The following is a 20,821-nucleotide window of genomic DNA, read 5'->3' as shown; positions in this document are numbered from 1 at the left end:
CCTAAACCCTAAACCCTAAACCCTTAACCCTTAACCCTAAACCCTTAACCCTTAACCCCTAACCCTTAACCCCTAACCCTTAACCCTTAACCCTTAACCCTTAACCTTTAAACCTAAACCCCTAAATCTCTAAATCCCTATAACCTTATCCCTCACCCTAAACCCTATTTTTCACTCTATCTCTCCTACTGTCTCTCTCTTTCTATGATATCTATCTATGTTTGCACTTTTTCTTCTTGCAAATTCTATTTAAAAGGGAATGAAAGAAGAGTTATGTTTGCTAATCACCTAGTGCGATGGAGATTGTAAGAGTAACAACCAAATCTTGTTTTACAACCATACACTATCATCTCAAAACAGCATTAAATCCTAAAATCCAATTATATTTTTTATTAGCAATAATATGATTAGGAGAAAATTTAGAAAAGAAATGCTATCGGTGTATTAAGACATGGTAACTAATTAAGAATAAGAATCAAATAATTTAGTTTGCAACCAAAATAATGCTATTCTGATCAAGAATCCACCAGTATTATATCACACAGACTGAGGCACCGGCTTGCAATGTATCTTGTAGAGATGTAACAGCGCCTTCGTAGTTTAAGAAACCCATGAACCAAAACTCATGGTCGTCGACCGAGATTACCTGGATGTACTTTTCTGCAGGATTAACTGTGCTTATCGAAGGGTTAACCGATTTAAGCTGATGTAATGGGATTACTACCTGTTTAAGATGATGAAGATATGTATTACTACCTAGTGTTATCATAGTTTGCACAAGAAATTACTCACAGAATCTAACGTTCTTCACTTTATTCCTATTATCTATGAGGTCGCTTTCTACAATAGTTATTTATAGCAAAAATTTCGATTGTCTCAAAATAAAAAGGATTACCTTATAATAGCTCCATTCAGTTTGACCAGAATTTTTGTACGAGAGAGGTATCGCTACAGTAAGCAAGTTTAGCAGTGGATACGTAAAGAACTCCCATGACTGGACCAGCTGATGTTGATAAGTAGCACGCAAATGAATTTTGCAGTTGCTCCTCTGGAACAGTTTCAAAGGTTTGCCTGAAAATTTTCTCATATCCTCCTTCTGCCAGAACCTTTGTACTTTGTGCAATTCTTCCCATTGCAGCACGCAAAGCTCGGAGCAGTTTTCACTAATTATGATGAATATCAAGATTTAATAGTTAGTTACCATAAATAATCCCATCAAATCACAGAATAAACAGAAAAAACAAAAGTTAATATTCGCTTTGAAACTCCATTGCTCAAACCTATAATATCTAACTCATCAAGAAGTGATATACCATGTAGCATGACAATCACCCAAATATCAACAATCTCAGCTCATAGTATATTTTCTCAGGGTTAACGATGCAACAATACAAGATCGGAAACTCACGGTGTTGCCACGTGTTCCCGGCAAGGCTCTCTGCCTTCATTGCAGCTTCTCCAACCCTCCTTCCCCATCTCCCAAGCACACCTTTCACAGATTCCATCGTTTCTGATCCAATTTCAAAGAGATTTTAACGGTTACTTACACATCTCATAGCATAAACCAAAAAGATACTGACACAGTTTTAAACACAGTACCTTTCAACGAGGCATCCGAAGTTTCAGTAGGAGCACGAGCGACGTACGGATTAGATCTCGCGGCAGAAGATGAGGATAAGGCCTTCTCATCCGGTGCGGGAGATTCAGAAACCAATTCGGGATTCCAATGGAGATTTTCTCGATCCGGACGATGTTCGATTCGGTGCTCGATCGCCTTTTGAATCGATTTCGACGTGTAGCGTAGTAGATTCATCAGATAAAGCAATCACAGAACTCGCATCCTCGGCTCCTTTTGCCGCCACTTGATCCACATGTTTCATATCACTACTATGCGGTGGCTTCAAATTCTGATCCTCCGATTTCAGTGTCGTCTTTCGTCAGTTGTTCCATTCTCCGATTGCGCAAGTATCGTATCGTTTTTTTATTGTCGTTGTATTTGGGATGTGGGGTAGAGTTTTTATTTTATTTTATTTTTTTCCGAGAAACGCTGAAGAGAAAAAATAGTAAATGGAGAAGACGAGAGAAAGCAAAAATTAAAAAAAAGATCTCTGATTTTATTTTATTATGTAGATTTTGGGCTATAAAACTTTTTTAAAACAAAAAAGTTATGTTATTATTGGATTCTGAATGTGAAAGAAAAAAAATGGTGGTTGTGAATGTTTTTAGGATGACTTATAGAATTAAAATCATTGGCTAATTTTCTAAAAACTTAGAAAGTAAAGTTATTTTTTAATATCTTATTAAAAAAACTTGAAAAGCAGATCATATTTAAAACATATCAACAATGGCCATTTGAATCATACATATAATTTAAAACGTTACATTTTTTGTTTGTGGGAATCAAAACTCATAATTACAGCAATGGTATTTAATTAGGATGACTTCTCTTTTTTGTTGCTATTAATGTTAATATCACTAAAATGAAGAGTTAAGGTATTACGTAACAAAAAATGCAATCTGCAAAAAAAAAAAAAAAAAAATTATAATATAATATGGCTAAGAGTGTGATTTAACGGATCTAGAGAAGCATTAGATTTCTCCAACTCTTCCTATGACGCCGAAACGGAGATGGTATTGCGTACCTTATGATCGATAGACTTGAAGATGAGCAGAGGAGGGATGGACTGCAGATTATGGAGTACATTGTTCCTCTGTTCAAATATGGTAGACCGGAGCTTGGGCAGCCACCTAGGATGACTTCTCTAGAATCGGTTTTGGTTTTGATTTTAGAATTTCGGTTCAAATTTTGGTTTGGTTTGGTTTTGGTTAAGGATGAAGGTTCTGTTGTAGTACCCAATATTAGTATATGAAAACTTATTCATAATAATATAAATGTCATAATCATTCACAGATTAAGATAAGTTGCTTGTCTGCCTCGTCGTTAACCTTAGTGGGAACCAAGTATGGCGCGTGGTCTTGACTCTTCTCTTTTTCATTTTTTTTTGTTGTTGTTTGGGTTCAAATTGTGATTTATATATTTGAGGTAAGTAAGTTGTTTGGTTTGGTATATAATGTCATTTTCTTAATTTGATGTAAACTCTTTTATTTGCTGCTACAAGATACGGTAAACCAAAAAATGAGGTTATCTACTAGTACTAGTGGTCAACTATTGCAAATTACCAATTTTAACACGACATTATTAACCTTTGTCTAGTATCATTAAAATTATACTTTTGTAATTTTATCAATTAGAAGTTTAGAACTAGGTTTAGTCTCATTGTAGACGATTTCTTCAAGAAAACTTCAATGCAAGATACTTGGTAAAGACTATTAATTCTGATATTCCAAATCAAATAAATAAATAAGCCATGTATATCTCTATGTGCCTGCATGTTTAAAGAGTCTGAAAGATCAAAATAAAATATACATCTTCTTAGCTATATATTAAGAACACATTTTCCTTCATTTATCCACCACCAACAAAAGACAAGAGTTTTCTCAGGTTTCTATCTCTCTCGTCAAACACAACGAAAGACATTGAAACTGAGAGAAATGGCTCTTAAGACATTGCAAGCTCTGATCTTTCTTGGTCTATTTGCCGCCTCATGTCTAGCTCAAGCTCCGGCTCCGGCACCTATCACGTTTCTCCCTCCGGTAGAGTCTCCTTCTCCAGTTGTTACACCAACTGCAGAACCACCGGCTCCCGTTGCTTCACCCCCTATTCCAGCCAACGAACCCACTCCGGTTCCAACAACTCCACCAACCGTCTCACCCCCGACCACGTCGCCCACAACTTCCCCTGTCGCTTCTCCTCCTAAACCATATGCTTTGGCTCCAGGCCCATCAGGTCCAACACCAGCTCCGGCCCCCGCTCCTAGAGCAGACGGGCCGGTAGCTGACTCAGCATTGACTAACAAAGCTTTCCTTGTTAGCACAGTCATTGCCGGAGCCTTGTACGCCGTTTTGGCTTAAAGAGTGCCTTGCGTATTACTCTATCATTCTCTCTCTCTCACTCTCCTTTGTTTTTTCTTATCATGATTTGTTTGAGAGATCTCTCTGTTTTTCCCTAATACATTTCGTCCTCTTTGTTGTTGTTTTCTTTTTGGGATCTTTTTGATATTTGTATAACTTTGATTGGACCATGGGATTAAACCTGAGGGAAGAAGTTCTGATTGTAATTTTCTTCATTATTTTTTTAATTAATAAAGTCTTGTTTAATATAGTTGCATTTACTAGATTTTTGCATCTTGAAGGTTTTAAATGTTAAATTTTACATAACAATGTTAAATTTTACATAACAGTTAAATCTGTATAATAAACCGAACTTTGTAACGATAAACAGACTAAATCAAAATCCAGTTAGTTTTCTCATCGATAAATGACTTAATACATCAACAACACATATAATGGAATAATCATCTACATGTTGATTATTGTCTTTTAAAATTCACAAGACATCTGACCAAAAAAAAAATTATTTAAAAAAAAATCAAAAGAATATAAAAGTCGTCCACTCAACACAACACTCGACCAGAAACCGGAAAATTAAACCGATCAACATTCGAAAATCTACCCGAAGAAAACCGAACAGGATTACTATAACCGATAATTAACCGATCAGTAAACCGAGCCGATTCGTATCCTTTATCCCTCTTCCCAAACCCAACAATCGATTTCTCAATCTGCCCATAATTATCCTCTAAATTACCAATAATACCCTTGACCTCAAGAACCAAACCCCAGAACCCATCAATCCAACCTCTCTTCCAATTCCCATGGCAGATTTCAGACAACCTCTCTTTACAACTCTCGAGCCGCTTCAAAGCACAGACAAGCTCGATCGTATCTCCAAAGCTCAAAGTGTTGGATCGTTCTTTAAACTCGTTGAATCTCGTGTAAAGCTCGTTGATCGAAGACACGTAGTCTTCTCCTACCAACTGAGTGATTTTGTCTGCGAGGGATTTCCCACCGGAGAAGGGTAGATCCGGAATTTTACATGCTTCTTCTAGTAGACCAACGAGAGCATCGATCTCACGAAGCAGATCAGAGTTGGTAAGAGAAGAAACCATTTCTTCGTATTCCTCTTTGTGAATTGTACTCGATGTTGAAGATATGAAAAATCCCATGATTCTTGAAGTTGATAATAGATGCTCAAGATATAAAGCGTACCTACAATAATAATCAAAAAACATATAAAAATCCAAACTTAGTCGAAACTTTTTTTTTTTTTTTTGTGAACTTACCATCGGACCCAAGAAGAAAGCTCCCACATCAAAGGAGATTTCTCATCTCTAAAAGCAGAAAGTTTCAGATAATTCCGACCACCGGAAGCTGGAAATACAGAGAGCTGATCTTGGAGGATGAAACGACCGTGTTTGACGATGTGATGGATAATGATCAAAGACTTGAGAGCTACGCAAGCATCTCCGGTGGTGTGAAGACGTTCCATTATGGATTCGACAGCTGAAGAAGCGGTGGCTCGTGAGCCAGTACCGGCGGAGAGAATAACGGCGAGGTGACGATTCCCCGGCGGCGTTGAAGGGTCATGAGTAGTGGCACGGAGGACAGAGAGATGGAAAGAGAGAGTTTTGCTTTTAGTGTTTGATGATACTAAAGCAGCTTTGCTTTGAGAAGCTTTGTCTTTGATTCTACCTATTAGATCTGCAAAACTTGTTATTCTTCCCATCGATGAATCGACGATGATCTACTACACCAGGTAGATATGACTTGTTTTGTTTTTCTTGCTTTTTGATGGACTAAAAAGAAGATAATATATAGTAGTTTTTTTTGGTCAATAAAGGAAACTGTTTTATTCTATGCAAGTATGCAACCAACATGGGTCAAATAATCAATATATATGGAGAATCACTTAATCGTCGATTGCATTATTATTTTGTTGGTTTTTGGTCTTTTTCAAACTACTTTCCATATTCAAACAAATTATAAATGGAATGTAATCGTTCGAATCGAACATTCTGATGATTTCTTGTTCTTATTCACCAAATTCATAGAGGGTACCCGTTATCTTATTTTTAAATATTTCGATCCCTAAAACGACAAAAGTAGATTTTGGATAGAAGGAAAAATAATTATCAAAAATATTACTCCAAGACTAGTGAATAAAATGGTACGGTGTTACTGCTATGATTGTGAGGTGTGAAGATACTATCTTTTGTCAACTACGATTAATAATTTTAAGAAACGTGAAATATGTAAACATGGGTGCCGATCTATTAAAATATATATAGTTTCTGTGCATATATATATCGCTTAGTTAGTGGAGAAATTTGATTGTAAGGAAACCAAAACAAATAAATTGTTATAAACTATCACTAAGGTCATTCATACTTTACAAAAATAAGAATCCATAGCGAAAAGAAAAGCTAATAAGAGACTTTGTAACCATCACTCAATGGATGAGTGGAGTGGGACGAGAGTCGCAAGCAAAAAACAAGATATTCATTATGTTTACTGAATTTGTAACAAGTAAAGAGCCCACAATCATCAAATTCACAACTACTAATAACGCGTAATAATCAGGTAACGATCTATTTATCTGGGACTTGTGACACTCTTTTGTTTCCTGACGGGAGAATTCTAAATTGCTAGTCATGTAATTTTTAATGCACTATTTATTAATTTGTGTAAATTAATATTATAAAAACAATATTGTCTACATTACCATTGTGAAACCAACACGAATGGTTAATGATAAACTGTTTAAACTAAATGTGAAATAAATTGGTACTTTATAGAACCTACTCTCGATCGATCCCTTATGGTGGAGAAAAAATCTATGTGTTGCGGGATTGGGTTGGACTTTGTCTTTGTCAGGTACTGGTGCATCTGAGAACTTCTCCTCTCTATGTACTAATGTGGCCTTTCCTCTTATGGTGGAGGCTTTAGCTGCCCGCACAGCTCTGGAAAATGCAAGAACCCTTTGTGTATCGCGCATTCATCTTGAGTTGGACTGTTGTGCGCTTGTCAAAGCGATCAACATTAATTCCATCCTCACTGAGATCCATGAAGTTCTAGCGGATATCTTTATCGTTTGTTCTTCCTTTAATAGCTTTCATTGTACTCCCATCTCTCGTAAGACTAATGTGGAAGCTGAATCCCTAGCAAAAAACGCTCTATCCTTGTATGCTTCTAATTGGTTAATCTCTAATGAAGTTGTTTGTTGCCCAAAAAAAGAGGATACATGCTTTCATCAGATCATGAAAGTTGTGAAAACATCAATGAACCAATAAATGAAATCTAAAACTCAAACAATATCTTCTTTAATAATATACATTCTTCGAAACTTTCAAATACATGTTTAGCGAAATGCTAAACAAGCTGGACTTTTTTGTATACAAAATTACAAACCAATTTGAAATTACTTTTTACCACTCGTATAAGAAAACATATATTAAATTTGAAACATTCTTAGAAAAGTTCAAAAACATGTTTAGCGAGATGCTAAACAAGCTGGACCTTTGTGTATACAAAATTACAAACCAATTTTTACCATTCATATCTTCACCACTTTCACGGCAAAATATAACGTCGTTCATTTCAACGGTTCACCGTTAGATTTCTGTGATCTAACGGAACCCGAGTTTGACTTCGAAACGAACAAAGTCAAACCCCATCGATCCGGCCAGTTGACCCGACCCGACTTCGCACCAGACCCGATCGTGTTACTGCTTTCCTCACCGCTCCGGCAATAGTGTTCCGCCGTCAAATCAACGTCAAAGCTTCTCGTTCGTTTCAACCTACGTCCTTTCACCGCCATTAATCGCATCTTTACATCATCTGGTAACCGCAGAGTAAACCTCTCTGTGCCGTCACTGAATCGATCCATCGAATGACCCGTCGAATTCGATCTCGGAAACTTACCGGAGATTTCAGAACTCAACCGTCGGTGGTGGCTTTTCGCTACCTCAACGGTCTCAATATCAACCACGACGTGGTCTCTCATCGCTGCTAACGGAACACCGTCGTCTTCATCGCCGGGTTTATTCGATTTCGCGGTGAGATTAGATCTGCAAACAGGGCAAGTTGCGTGCGAGTAAAGCCAAGTATCGATACAATCGATATGGAACAAATGGTTACAAATCGGAAGCAATCGCACTGTTTCATGATCTTCTAATTCGTTGAGACAAATCGCACATTCTAAATCCTTGGATCCGATTTTGGATTCTTTAACAGAGGAGTAAGCGAAAACAGGGAAGCTTTCGACGACGGCGTTGTCAAGACCGCCTCGCCGTGAACTGCCGTCGTTAGCTCGGTTGCGGAAGTATCTGGTGGAGGAATCAGGATTAGAGCGAGCGCAATGGCGAATATAGACGGAGAGTAATCCGGTGAGGAAGAAGAGGGTTACGAGAACGGCGAAGACGGTGGTCTTCGACGGAGTGTGACCCGTTTGCAAGTCGGGTGGACTCGGTGAGAAAGATTGGGCATTGGCTTTGCTCTGTATGATGATTGCCACGTGTAAGATAATCCAACGGTGAGGATTAAAACACTCGACGCGTGTCATCATCGGTCGTTCGAAGCGACGCCGGAAAGATATTAACGGCTGAGATTTATCCACGATGAATTAGATTTCTGCTTGCAAATGCAAATGTTTATTAGGGTGTTACTTGTTAGACGCAAAATATGTCAGATACGAAGGATATGATTTATATACTTAGAGAGGAGAAGCATATAGCTGTCCCGAATAAACTTCAAAAGGTTAATAATTATATTGTTTTGACTTTTAGATGAACTTAAAGAAAGTTTTTTTGATGAAGACAATAGGGCAAAAATTATGTCAAATTGGGGGGAGATAAGTTCGTTACAATTTCATTTTTAATTTAGTCATGTTTCTCCACTTGTTACTGAAATAGTCTAATCCACTAAACTGTGTGCTAGGATTAATTATATGTCAATTTTTAATTCATGTTCGCTGCAAATACACAAACTCTTTGTCTCTTCGATAGGGTCAATTTAATCAATACTTATAGGTCAGAATGTTTCATCGTACAATTACCTTTTCCTTGGTTTCAGACAAGAAATAACAAACAAACACAGAAAAACAACACAAAGTGGATAAGTGGTGTGTGATCGCCTTGGCAACATAAGAAAATAAAGATTGATATTTATGGCACAACAACAATACTAGTGATCGATCATAGCAACTGAACATTGCAGCTAATGGTTTTGGTTGGATCACCGTCTAAAATCGGATTTGGCAAAATATGTATATACCAGTTGATTGATGATAACAAAATTAATTTACACTCAATTAATTGGTTGATGTTATTACACCACATTTTTTCTGTAAAATATATTATTTATATGCTAAAAAAAGTCGTAGATATTTATACATCAGATAGATTACAAACTTGATTAGCTGGTGACCCGTGCGTGGCGGCTCATACACCGTCAACGTCGATCACCTCCCTTGTTTTCTTGTTTAGATTTTCAATTTTGTATTTGTCTTTTCTACTTATGGAATCGTAGAGTTTTAACGTTGTGGTTTGGTTTGCTTTCGTGTCTCATATCTGATAAGACATGGTATTGAGTGTTTAGATCCGTTAATTCTGATGGTCGATGGTGCTTAAAGTTGCGGATCCGCTCCTTGCCTCAAAGTGGAGTCACAAGTAGCTTCTGTTCTGTCTGAGAATTCTCTTCGTTGAGTCAACGCCTCCATTGAAGGCTCTGGCTTTCCTTCTTGATTCGTTTATCTTCTTCCCTTGATGAATCTATGCAACATCAGATAGGCTCGTGGTATCTCCCTCGTCGTCTTCCTCCAATGTGTCTCTGTTGGCGAGTTGCGTTAGATTTGTTTAGGGATTTTCGGAGTCTCTCTTTTGCGGATCTTTGACTGTTCTGAGGTTGAGTCTTGTTTGAATGAAGTTTCGGTTCTAGCCATCTGCTTTGTCTACCTTGGTGTTGTGTTTGACATCGATGGTCCTGGAAAATCTCTCCTTGTGATGAGACGGACTCGATGCTTTTTGCCATTGGCTCTTGGATAAAAATTTTTGGTTGGTTCTTCTATCTCTTTAAGATCTGCTTCGTTTGGAGTATGTGGGTCACTAATTTGCCATCTTAAGTTGTATTTCTTCCAGTTTAAGGTTATCGACTTCTCGGGGTTGGTTTGGAACGTTTAATACTATTCAATGCTCTATCAAGTCTTTCAGTAGAGAGAAGAGCTATTCAATGGGTTTTGATTCGGATCTTTCCACAAGACAAATAAGACAATTATGCGTCGATCTCTTAGTTTCAAGTTCAGTCATTTTCCTTTCAGATTCTCATGATTCTTAGTTCACTCATTGAAGGTTTTTCTGCTTATTTTCTAAGTTTTAGCTTATGGTATTTGTATTTTTGGTTATTTATACTTTTTTTTTTTTGGTTCTTGTTTTTAGAGATATTATTTTGTTCTGCCGACTTATTTTACCGAGAATTTTAGTTCCTTCTGCTGGTTTTTGTAACTTGTACTCCACCATGTATCACCCTTAGCGGTTGCTATTTCATGAATAATTCAGACAGAAAAATATAATAATTCAAATTTGATATGGATAAATGAGAATTTCCGAATCTTCCACACTTGAACTTATAATAATCCATAGAGACATACATGGCAGAATTTAAAATCTCTTTCATTCTTTTTCATCATCTTTATATCTTCAAAGTGCATGTGCTCGGGCATCATCATCCAAATTCCGTTTATACTAATATTATTTTCGAAGCTGATCGAGTAGCTATATACATATTAAATTGTAACATGTATGAAACGTGTACGGGAACGTTGAATTCGACCTATTTTAAATTTAAACCTGATACCAAGACCAACAAAACCGGTCTTATACAATAAATGGATCAGGCCTCAGGCCTATAACAAAAAACTACAGTTTAGGGGTCCATTATCTGAAACTGGGTCATAATGCAGAGGCCTGCCTTGCCATCTCTTTATACCTAAGTTCTACTTCTTACACATTTCATTTTCTCTCATTTAGATAACGTTTCTCGAAATTGATCACAAATGAAATGAATATGACAAATCTTTAAAATTGAATAAGTGATGACCCAAAGCCTTTAATTGTGTTCTAAAAACATTTCATTGTCTCTCGGAAAAGCTCCGTTTCAAAGAGAGAACCGTCATAGGATTGTTTCTTTGGTTTGCGTTATGTACTTTCACTTAGAAGAACGCAAATGCAAAATTAGAAGAAAAAAAACAATCACCAAATATAGTATTGAACTTTTCTATAAAGCTTCGATTTGAGTTGTGACATATGCTATAGTATATTGTATTTATCACTATACCATTTTAAACTTTCCTGTATGTTTTTTACAGGTCGTTCAAAACAAGAATTGATATTTTTTGACGGTGCCGTTCGAGCCCATAGTTTTTGGACAATTCAATGAACCAAACCCAAATTGCGTCAGTCTTGTTCCCCCACCCACAAGTCTTTCTTTCCACTCCCCTGCGTTGCCAACAATAACATATAACACTAATGTTTTTAATAATATATCCCACATCTAATATATGGGATTAAATATGCCATCCGTATAATTTTATAACTTATCCTATCGAATTTTAAGTTTGCTCAGGAAAATTACATTTGGTTTCATTAATCAACAAACAAATTATAGTTTATCATTTTGTCATCAAATCTTCTGTGACGTACCTTCTGACGTTTTTCAGAGGATGTTATATTTTAAAAATCTACTTTTTAAATGCATCTTACGTATCTCTCTACTATCCGCTGTTTATTAATTTCTCTGAATTTTTAAGTTTAAGAAAATAGAAACACCCTTAAAAAAAATAAGGTTAAGCATTACCAAAAATAAACCCATACGGTGACGTATCACAGACTCCACCACTTGTTCTAAGCCGAGCCGAGCCAAGCCGTATAACTATTGGTTCAAACTTAACCTTAGTTACATTTTAACCCTTTCTCTAAGTTTGGTTTATTTAAAGAAAGATAAGTTTGGTTTATTTAAAGAAAGAGAAAGTGTGAAACCAACTTGTTCATATTGAAAAGAACCATTGCTCTCTAGATTAAAAGCTTCTCTCTCTCTCTCTCTCTCTCTCTCTCTCTCTCTCTCTCTCTCTCTCTTTTGGACTTTCTCAATCCATATCCCTCTCTCTGTTTTTTCTAATTTGAGCCTCTAAAGTCTCCTCGTTTTGTTCATGTTGTTGTTCAAGTGAAGAAGCTCAATTATGTTTACAACATTGTTGTAATTTCAAAACTTCATAAGAATTTCTCTGATAATAAAGAAAAAGCTGGAGTAGAACTATTTTAAAGTGTCATCATGAAGAGACTAAGCAGCTCAGATTCAATGTGTGGTCTAATCTCCACTTCTACAGGTTCTTATTACCATCTTTGTTCTTTCTACTTTTTGCTAATGTCAGACAAAACCCATGTGATCCTTTCTTCACTTTCCACTGTTTCTTTTATTGACAAGATTCATTTGGTTACACAACAGATGAACAGAGTCCAAGAGGGTACGGAAGTAATTACCAATCTATGCTTGAAGGTTACGATGAAGATGCTACACTAATCGAGGAATATTCCGGCAACCACCACCACATGGGTCTATCGGAGAAGAAGAGAAGATTAAAAGTTGACCAAGTCAAAGCTCTTGAGAAGAATTTCGAACTTGAGAATAAACTCGAACCTGAGAGGAAAACTAAATTAGCACAAGAGCTTGGACTTCAACCTCGTCAAGTAGCTGTTTGGTTTCAGAACCGTCGTGCACGGTGGAAAACAAAACAGCTTGAAAAAGATTACGGTGTTCTTAAGGGTCAATACGATTCTCTCCGCCACAATTTCGATTCTCTCCGCCGTGACAATGATTCCCTTCTCCAAGAGGTACAATATTAGAGACTTTAAACCATAAAAATTGAAACTTCAGAGACGAAAATGCAAAAAGGTTTGATTTTTAAAGTTTTTGGTTGCAGATTAGTAAAATCAAAGCTAAGGTAAACGGTGAAGAAGATAACAACAACAACAAAGCTATTACGGAGGGTGTTAAGGAAGAGGAAGTTCACAAGACGGATTCGATTCCTTCGTCTCCTCTGCAGTTTCTAGAACATTCCTCTGGTTTTAACTACCGGCGAAGCTTCACTGACCTCCGTGACCTTCTACCGAATTCCACCGTTGTCGAGGCTGGATCTTCCGATAGTTGCGATTCAAGCGCCGTTCTTAACGACGAAACAAGTTCTGATAACGGAAGATTGACGCCGCCTGTGACGGTTACTGGCGGGAGTTTCTTACAGTTTGTGAAAACAGAGCAAACAGAGGATCACGAGGATTTTCTAAGCGGTGAAGAAGCTTGTGGTTTCTTCTCCGATGAACAGCCGCCGTCACTTCATTGGTACTCTGCTTCAGATCATTGGACTTGAGAATTGTTTATCAAATTGGTGCTCTGTTTAGTCTCAATGGGAAAACAGAGAAGAGGGCAAAGGTGGAATAATTGATAAATAAGGATTAAGGATGAAGGGGATTATTAAATTAAATCCGCGGGAGAAGTTAATTTTGGGTTTAAGATTGTAATGGCTCTTCATGTAATTAACGATGTCGAGAGGGGCTTTCACAGAAATAGGAATCAATGGGGACACTCTGATATGAAAGCAATAAAACTACGTTTGACCCCTTAAGTCTGAATTGTATTACATTTCCTACCCCTAAACTTTTCAATTGAGTAATATAACCTATATCTTAATCCAACAAAATTTTGAAAATTTACCTTCTTCTAAAAATTAGAAAGCCAAATTTCTTTTTTACTATTTATCAAAAACTAAAAAAATATCTAAATAACCCAAGTTATCCAACCATTCCCAACTTTATTATAAGTTTTTGTTTGTAATTTAAAGTGTGTATGTTTGGTTGTATTAGTTACACGTAAAAAGTTTAGTTAACACATCATCTATTAAAATCAACGTGATATAATAACATTCAACAAAACGATATGTTAATAATCTATTAATATTGTGTTGTAAACGTATAGTTTCTATTAGTAAAATTATATTTTATTTTATTAATAAACATGAAATACAAACATGTGATTCATTGATTTGTAATTTTGAGATCGACCAAATTCAATTTCTATTTTAGGACACACCTTTTGGAAAAAAAGAATCATACATTTATCATTATGCAAATTATATTGTTCTTTATAGATAAAATATGAGGAAAGAAAGATAAAATATGAAGTTTCTAAAGGAATAGAGGGGTTTTAAAGGAGTAGAGGGAGTGAAATACAAAATGGAGGAAAGAAAGACGCAGCTTTTTCCCCCGGACCTGTAACATCTAATCCCACGACACGACATCTCTTTCTTTTTTTCTTTCTTTCTTTTTTGGTAATTTTGTGAAGACCAAATTCATTAGTGAAAAAGACATTGAACTAGTGATCACGACAAAACCCAAATCCATCTTTATTATTTACTTGATTGTATTGGATCGAATATTAATGTTACTATCAACATAAAAATTACGAAAGGAAAAAAAACAAACAATAAATCACTTTTGTGAGAGTATTGAAATAGTTAATTCAATCTAGCTTTTAAGAAATGGTGGAAATTTATTGATATTCGTGAAAAGGTTTTTTGACCTTAGCTAGAAATTTAGCTTTTGGTGAAAGACAATAAAGTAGTTCCTAATAATAAAGGTGAAATTGGATTAAAGAAATAGGATTGGCTTGTGAGAAAATGCTATCATCATCAATCATCAAGGTACTTACTTCTGTTACCATGATTGTGCGTACGTGTTTCAGTGGAAGCATGGGACATCGTTTTTAGTGAATGATGAAAACATTCTGTCAGAAGCTTTTACCATTGTCACGGATCGTATCTGAAATTGAGGCATTCAAATCACGTCATGACGCCAACAAAATTACTATTATTATATACTTTCTCTAATTTTATTTTATATGGGTAAATGAATGTTTTGTTTAAATTAGTCGGAATACCTTGATGAAACGGTTATTTAGTAAGCTGATTAAATGCATCAAAATTAATACAAGAGATTTGAAATATACTAGTAGTGATAAACTGATAATGCCTACCAAAAACAATTCAATTCCGTTGGAAAAATACGGTTCTATATACATGCACTGGAAATAGAAAATTATGATAATATTCATAAGGGAGGAAAAAAAGGTAATTAACTTTTAGTTGTATAAAATATTAATGTCATTTTTTTCATACAGTCAAATGGCACAGAAAGAAAGGGACCTACATTGTAAATTTACTTATTTTCTTTGTACGAAGCTGCGAAACAGGAGGGCCCACATACCCATGTGATTGTGGGCCAAACATTGCATCAAAGAAGACGTCGTTTTCGTCATTTCCCATTTGTCACTATCGCCGAAATAACATTATTTAAAAAATACATATATTTTATAGGGAGAAAATCAGAATAAAATCGTTAGAGAAGGATAGACACGTGTACAGTGCTTTCTCTTCTTAGCCCTCCGATTCACGACATCTCATCTGTTTCCACCTCTCACAGCCGTCTATTTCACAACTTTATTTGACCACTCATAGCTCGACACGTTTCACGACTTTACTTAAGCTGTAGAGTCGGTTTGGTTTAGTTAGAGAGGTTCGTCGGTCGGTACAATTTTCGATTTTGTCGGTTTAGAATTTTAGTAATTAACTTTAGTGCGACTTATGAAGCTTTGTAAAATGTACATTAGTGATGTCTATTTCACCTCTCAAAACTCAATGCTTACATTATTAACATCTTCACATTGTTTTGATTAGTATATGCTTAATTAAATTTCTATGATAATTAAAGCATTTTGTTGTACTATTTTCAAGCGGCGAACATTTGTGTTGTGTGCTTCACTTTCTCTGGGCAAAGATCACAATGGTTTTAGCTTTTAAGAATCTTCGTGAGTCTTTTATTTATATCTACATGCAATAATGAAAACATCAAAACTTTATTGTATTCTTGAAACCATTAATGCTTTTGTTGGTGGTTCGTAACTTCGTATCGTGCCTTATATAAGAACTATAGAATCATGTGAACAAACATATCAATATGAAGTACATATGTTATATACAAATGAAGGGAAATGGAAATCTCCTACGTACAATTAGAAATTAGCACACATAATAGTCGAAGTAAGATTTATGTTGATGGTATTTGACACTAAACACTTGATTGTTTCGAATTCGATAATAGACGATATAAAGCAAAATGAAGTTCAAGTAGTAGTAAATATTCAAAATCTGATTAAAACATTTTCTTTTTATAAACCGGCGTATAAGTATTTATCATGAATATTATTTGCTACAGGATTAACTGGACTTGACAAAAAGCATAAGTTTCTTTATAGAAAAGATATTACCGCAAAAGAATTGATCATGTTATGTAGCTGCTATAAAGACTTTTAGTGTCGTCCCTTTTAAACCCTATACTACTTTTTTATTCTATTGTGAACTCGTGTAAATTAAATTGATTGTTGTTTGTTTATTTTCAGTTCATAGATCTAAAGTTGTTAATTGACTGGGTTGAGTAGTTTAGTTTTTAGATAAAATCTATTAGTTAAGTGTAGAATTTATGAATAGATTTATGAAAGATTAAATTGACATTGATGTTGAGTTGATGTATGATTACTTAGCTTATAAGAAGACAATCAGAGTTTATTTTATTTTGAAGATAAAATAAATGATATTTTAAAGTAAAACAAAAATATAATCGTCTTTTTAATCTCGATAGGTTATGGTTTTCAACATTCCCGTGTATTTTGGGCCCTCCTTATAGAATTTTAAATATGCTTTGATAGTGAGATGCAATGGTATAAAGTATAAACAATAAAAAATAATTTGTCATTAAATAATTACAAGGTGTATTCATTTACAAAGGTCCCTCTCAAGTCTTTAATTCCGGGAATTCATATAATACTCCAAATTTAAAAACATTTAATTAGTTGATGTGATCCTCATATATATAATTAAAACCTTTTATTAATTACACAAAATTTGGTAAAAAAAAGAACATTTGTGATTTTTGGACATGTTGAAAGCTTAATAGAAACGAGGTTGTTGGTTGCTATTTGCTAACTTGCTAAAACCTCTTTATAATTTAGCTTTTAGTAGTAATTTTAGGAGTCACATGAGTAAATGTTTACACTGTTATGGTGGTAGTAACTTGCTTAAACCTCCCAAAACTCTATCCCAAGTTCTCAACTACATATGACTCGAAATTATATATATATATATATATATATTGGTTTTGAGATTATTTCTAAGTTTTTAAAATTAACTGAAGTTTTTGTTAAGTATATAATATACTATTAGTTAAAAGATAATCTGACATGGATTATGATGTACTTTATCTGTTCCTTATTAATTGACTTTTTGGAGAAAAAATTATTTCAAACAGATTGATTTTTTAAGTTTTTATGCATTAATTATTAGTTATTATTGATGAATTTTAAATTTCAAGACAAATAATTGAATATCATTGGTTTAGAATTATAGAAAAATGCAAATCACAAAAATGAATATATTTATAATAAATTTTAATATATTTTCTTAATGTATGTGTTTTTTTAGAATATCAGTTAAAAAAAGAGAGAGGAAATATATAACTAGACAAACAAAATGTAAATAACTAGATGATCAGATTTTGGTACTAAAAATATATATAGAGCCACATTTTAAATTCTTTTAAGGCTTCTAACTTATTGGGACCGAAGATGTACTTGATCATATGTACTCTTAAACGCAACACCCAAAAAAAAAGAAAATTAATCGTGTTAAAAAGTTAATGAGTTTTGCACATAATTATGTCTTATGTATGTACGTGAATCCCAACATATGAAAACTTGCATTGTTTTCTTCCTTATAACTTTATTTGTTAAGAAAGATGGTCACTTCTTAAGCATTATAAATCACATTCTCTTACGTGACTATGGATTAATCAAGTATTAGCCTTACCAAGCTATATTCGGGGAAGGTCGAATGACTCGAATCGAATCTATATAAACTAATAATAAAATATAATAATATATTAAAACATTAGTTAGAGATCATTTTTGTACATCATCATTGGTTTCCTCTGTTTCATATTTTTCGGAAAAGAGATTTACAATTGAATGTAGTTGTAAACAACTCACACGCTAGTGCGATTAGAAAAATAGATAAGTTTTGCAGGAAAATGGATGATACAAAAGATAATTAAAATTAATACTAATACAGTAGAATAGTGATAAACTACAAACGAATATAGTAATTATAAACAATATTCTAATACGATTGAAAAAAACCATTGTAGGAGACAGCTTATATACGGCTCGGGCCGGCTTCAGCGAGAGAGAGAGAGAGAGCAATAGGTTTTTATCAAAACGACGACACTTTGGTCTTGTCTAAAGCCAATTTGACACGGTTTATCAACCAGTGGTCCTAACTCCCAATAGTTTGAGTCGGCAGTTGGAGTCAAATATTGGTTTTTCACTTTTTTGTTTTCCAGATATTATAAAAGTCAAATTATCCCAGAAGTAAAAAACTGAAATTATTACTACTGAATATATCACCGAACCTTTGTTATTTTCGTTTGATCTCTGAGACAGTCTCTGACTCTGTTATTGGGACAGACACAATGTAGAGAGTTATCTCAAGGTCACAATAAGTAAATGGCTATTAGCAAAATAATTCGTATGTTTATGTAGTTTGTAAAGTTTTTTAACCACTGGATGGATTTCGTTAAATACGTTTGACATTCAAGAAAACGGCCCAATTGTTTTTCTTATTAAGCTGTTCGGCCCAAAGAAAGACCCAATCTTATAAAATATATGCAAACACATTATTACTTTTTCATTTACATTCAAACCAAACAGTACAAAGATAATTAAGAAATGTGATTGCAAGGTAAAATATTTTAGTTGTAAGAAAAATACATTACTTTATAAATATAGCAACCTTTACTTTACTCTTCATCATTAAGTACCTTCTTTTTTATCTGGTAATGCAAAAGCTTTCCAATCTACTTTGTGCCCAACTCACAAACAAATCTGTTGACATTATAAAAGAACAATCTTTACTTCTTTCTTTTTACTTTTTACTTTTTTTTTTCCTTTTCTCTTCTACTTTGACACTAATAGATTTGGAGTCACATTTTCCTTTCGCTCTTTATATTTTTCTCCATCTTTTCTTTCTCTCTTTACATAATGGAGTAGTGTTGTCTCATAGGAAATTCATTTTAATTATGAAATTAGCATATATACCAACTGTTTATTTTGTTGTCACAAGACTGCGACTAGTCAGACAATCGAGCTGAATTTTCGAATATTCATAACAAAGATAACACATTAAACTTTGATATTCTCTCGGTTATTCGTAAGACCGGATGTTGAACGTTCCAACATATAAGACAAATAAGCCATAGTTTTGGACTGATATTTAAAAACAATTACGAATTTTTTAATTGACTTTTTTGCTTGGAGGTTCATGTTTGTTTTTTAGTCCAACGGAATGTAATCATGTGATAGGTCACATATAAGAAATTAAAACTAAAACATGTCCAAAGTAGAGGTACATTTTGTAACTAGCAAATAAAGTTTCCCACCTAATAATGCTTTTAGCTTAAAAAGGCGATGTACCATTTGATCTACGAAAGCAAATGAAAAAATTAATTTAGACTTTTATATTTATTTGTTCCATCTTCCATGTATCAACCAAGAATAAGACCGGCATTTAAATATGGATATTCAGAAGATACATAAATAAAATAGAGTTCAGACAACTAACATCTAACTACTACGATAATAAGTTAATGGAAATGTGCCCCACTGGTATTTTAATTCGCATATGTAAAGACAAATTGTGTATATGACATTTTCATATATTCGTTTTTCTTTATAACTATACTTATATCCTCGTTCTTACCTATTGGTTCTTGTGTGTGTGTTAATCATCTATAGATTCTCATCTGAGTAATCACTAGATAATTATTATGCATGGCTAAGATGAAACGTAGCACCTTAAATGGTTTTATTGATTCATGATCATATTATTAATCCCGACCACTTAAAATCGATTTCGTTATCATGTTAATGTACTCAACAAGACCGGAATAAAAATGAGCATTAGCGACGGGACATGTCACCTCGGTCCACCTTTAAAATAAGTTTTAGTAGATGTGATGATTACAGTGCTATTACATGAATTATATAGAACAACAATCCGAAAAGCAAAAAGACCACTAATCAGTGAGAAAAAGTCAACGAGTTTTTTCTTTTTTGCATTTTTATCAGTTAAGAATTTTCAAATAGTGAATCTAAGTTTCATTCCACATATTGTGAAAGACGAATGATGTATGGTGATGATATTGATAGAAATCATTATACTATAAACTCTAATTTGTGAATTATGGTTTTGCAACTACTAACTTACACGGTTGTATATTTATTTCCATATTTAAAGTCGAAAGCAACCGATTGAAAACAACATTTCTTCTTCTCTAACCATTTTCGACTTACTGTATTATAACACTTATTGTTTCCCTAGGATTCTCTAAGTAATTATAGCTGTTGCGTGCTGCCGATTACCGAATCAATCTATCATGAGTTCAACACATATACATCTTCATATAAGTTAATTAATCACAGATAAAAGAATCATATATATACACATGGTTATGAAAAGGGTTCTTCTTGAATACTAATCCTCTGTCTTAAGCTATGTACGTACGATACGGACATGAGTTATAAAGTATACATGTATTTATGTGTGCGTTGATGCCAGCTCGTCTCACGATCATCACACAACACAAACGAGATGTACTAGTATTTTATGATTGTGCAAAATTCTTTTGTGGGTTCGTGCTCACATGCGTTTTTG

General features: G+C 34.4%; 6 protein-coding genes, 2 long non-coding RNA genes and 1 other non-coding gene across 11 annotated transcripts; 4 read left to right on the top strand and 5 right to left on the bottom strand.

Moving 5' to 3' along the window:
* Positions 1-532: 532 nt before the first annotated feature.
* On the bottom strand, positions 533-1,813 carry PRSL1 (GRAM domain family protein; the record flags this gene model as incomplete). Its single annotated transcript, NM_120176.1, has 4 exons — positions 533-724; positions 978-1,147; positions 1,409-1,510; positions 1,600-1,813. 4 exons carry the CDS (start codon positions 1,811-1,813, stop codon positions 533-535), a joined length of 678 nt encoding a protein of 225 aa, NP_195720.1.
* An 800-nt stretch (positions 1,814-2,613) lies between these two features.
* AT4G09995 lies at positions 2,614-2,989 on the bottom strand. The gene has a single exon (NR_142321.1). It is a non-coding gene; the product is annotated as an other RNA (long non-coding RNA).
* Positions 2,990-3,360: 371 nt separating this feature from the next.
* Positions 3,361-4,230, top strand: AGP3 (arabinogalactan protein 3). The gene has a single exon (NM_120175.5). It carries the CDS (start codon positions 3,553-3,555, stop codon positions 3,970-3,972), a length of 420 nt encoding a protein of 139 aa, NP_568081.5. The 5' UTR covers positions 3,361-3,552; the 3' UTR covers positions 3,973-4,230.
* Positions 4,231-4,339: 109 nt separating this feature from the next.
* Positions 4,340-5,743, bottom strand: AT4G40080 (ENTH/ANTH/VHS superfamily protein). Its single transcript, NM_120173.2, has 2 exons — positions 5,244-5,743; positions 4,340-5,169 (listed from the first exon to the last, which is right to left on the bottom strand). The coding sequence occupies exons 1-2, from the start codon at positions 5,684-5,686 to the stop codon at positions 4,515-4,517; spliced, it is 1,098 nt and encodes a 365-aa protein (NP_195718.1). The 5' UTR covers positions 5,687-5,743; the 3' UTR covers positions 4,340-4,514.
* AT4G40085 lies at positions 4,355-5,863 on the top strand. Of its 3 annotated transcripts, none has more exons than NR_142418.1 (2): positions 4,680-5,052; positions 5,302-5,815. It is a non-coding gene; the product is annotated as an other RNA (long non-coding RNA). The 3 variants fall into 3 exon arrangements; NR_142417.1 differs by having other exon boundaries at positions 5,260-5,815; NR_142416.1 differs by having other exon boundaries at positions 4,355-5,863.
* Positions 5,864-7,282: 1,419 nt separating this feature from the next.
* AT4G40070 (RING/U-box superfamily protein) lies at positions 7,283-8,841 on the bottom strand. Its single transcript, NM_120172.3, has one exon. It carries the CDS (start codon positions 8,522-8,524, stop codon positions 7,553-7,555), a length of 972 nt encoding a protein of 323 aa, NP_568080.2. The 5' UTR covers positions 8,525-8,841; the 3' UTR covers positions 7,283-7,552.
* Positions 8,842-9,471: 630 nt separating this feature from the next.
* AT4G40065 lies at positions 9,472-10,554 on the top strand. The gene has a single exon (NR_144119.1). It is a non-coding gene; the product is annotated as an other RNA (non-coding RNA).
* AT4G40063 (uncharacterized protein) lies at positions 9,739-9,987 on the bottom strand (the record flags this gene model as incomplete). Its single annotated transcript, NM_001342567.1, has 1 exon — positions 9,739-9,987. One exon carries the CDS (start codon positions 9,985-9,987, stop codon positions 9,739-9,741), a length of 249 nt encoding a protein of 82 aa, NP_001329259.1.
* Positions 10,555-11,972: 1,418 nt separating the features above from the next.
* On the top strand, positions 11,973-13,818 carry HB16 (homeobox protein 16). Its single transcript, NM_120171.3, has 3 exons — positions 11,973-12,337; positions 12,457-12,842; positions 12,932-13,818. The coding sequence occupies exons 1-3, from the start codon at positions 12,283-12,285 to the stop codon at positions 13,373-13,375; spliced, it is 885 nt and encodes a 294-aa protein (NP_195716.1). The 5' UTR covers positions 11,973-12,282; the 3' UTR covers positions 13,376-13,818.
* Positions 13,819-20,821: the final 7,003 nt, after the last annotated feature.

This window comes from Arabidopsis thaliana, chromosome 4, assembly GCF_000001735.4.
Source record: "Arabidopsis thaliana chromosome 4, partial sequence".
NCBI lineage: Eukaryota > Viridiplantae > Streptophyta > Magnoliopsida > Brassicales > Brassicaceae > Arabidopsis > Arabidopsis thaliana.
Note: the sequence above shows the minus strand (reverse complement) of the source record. Positions and strands in the feature narration are given on the sequence as shown.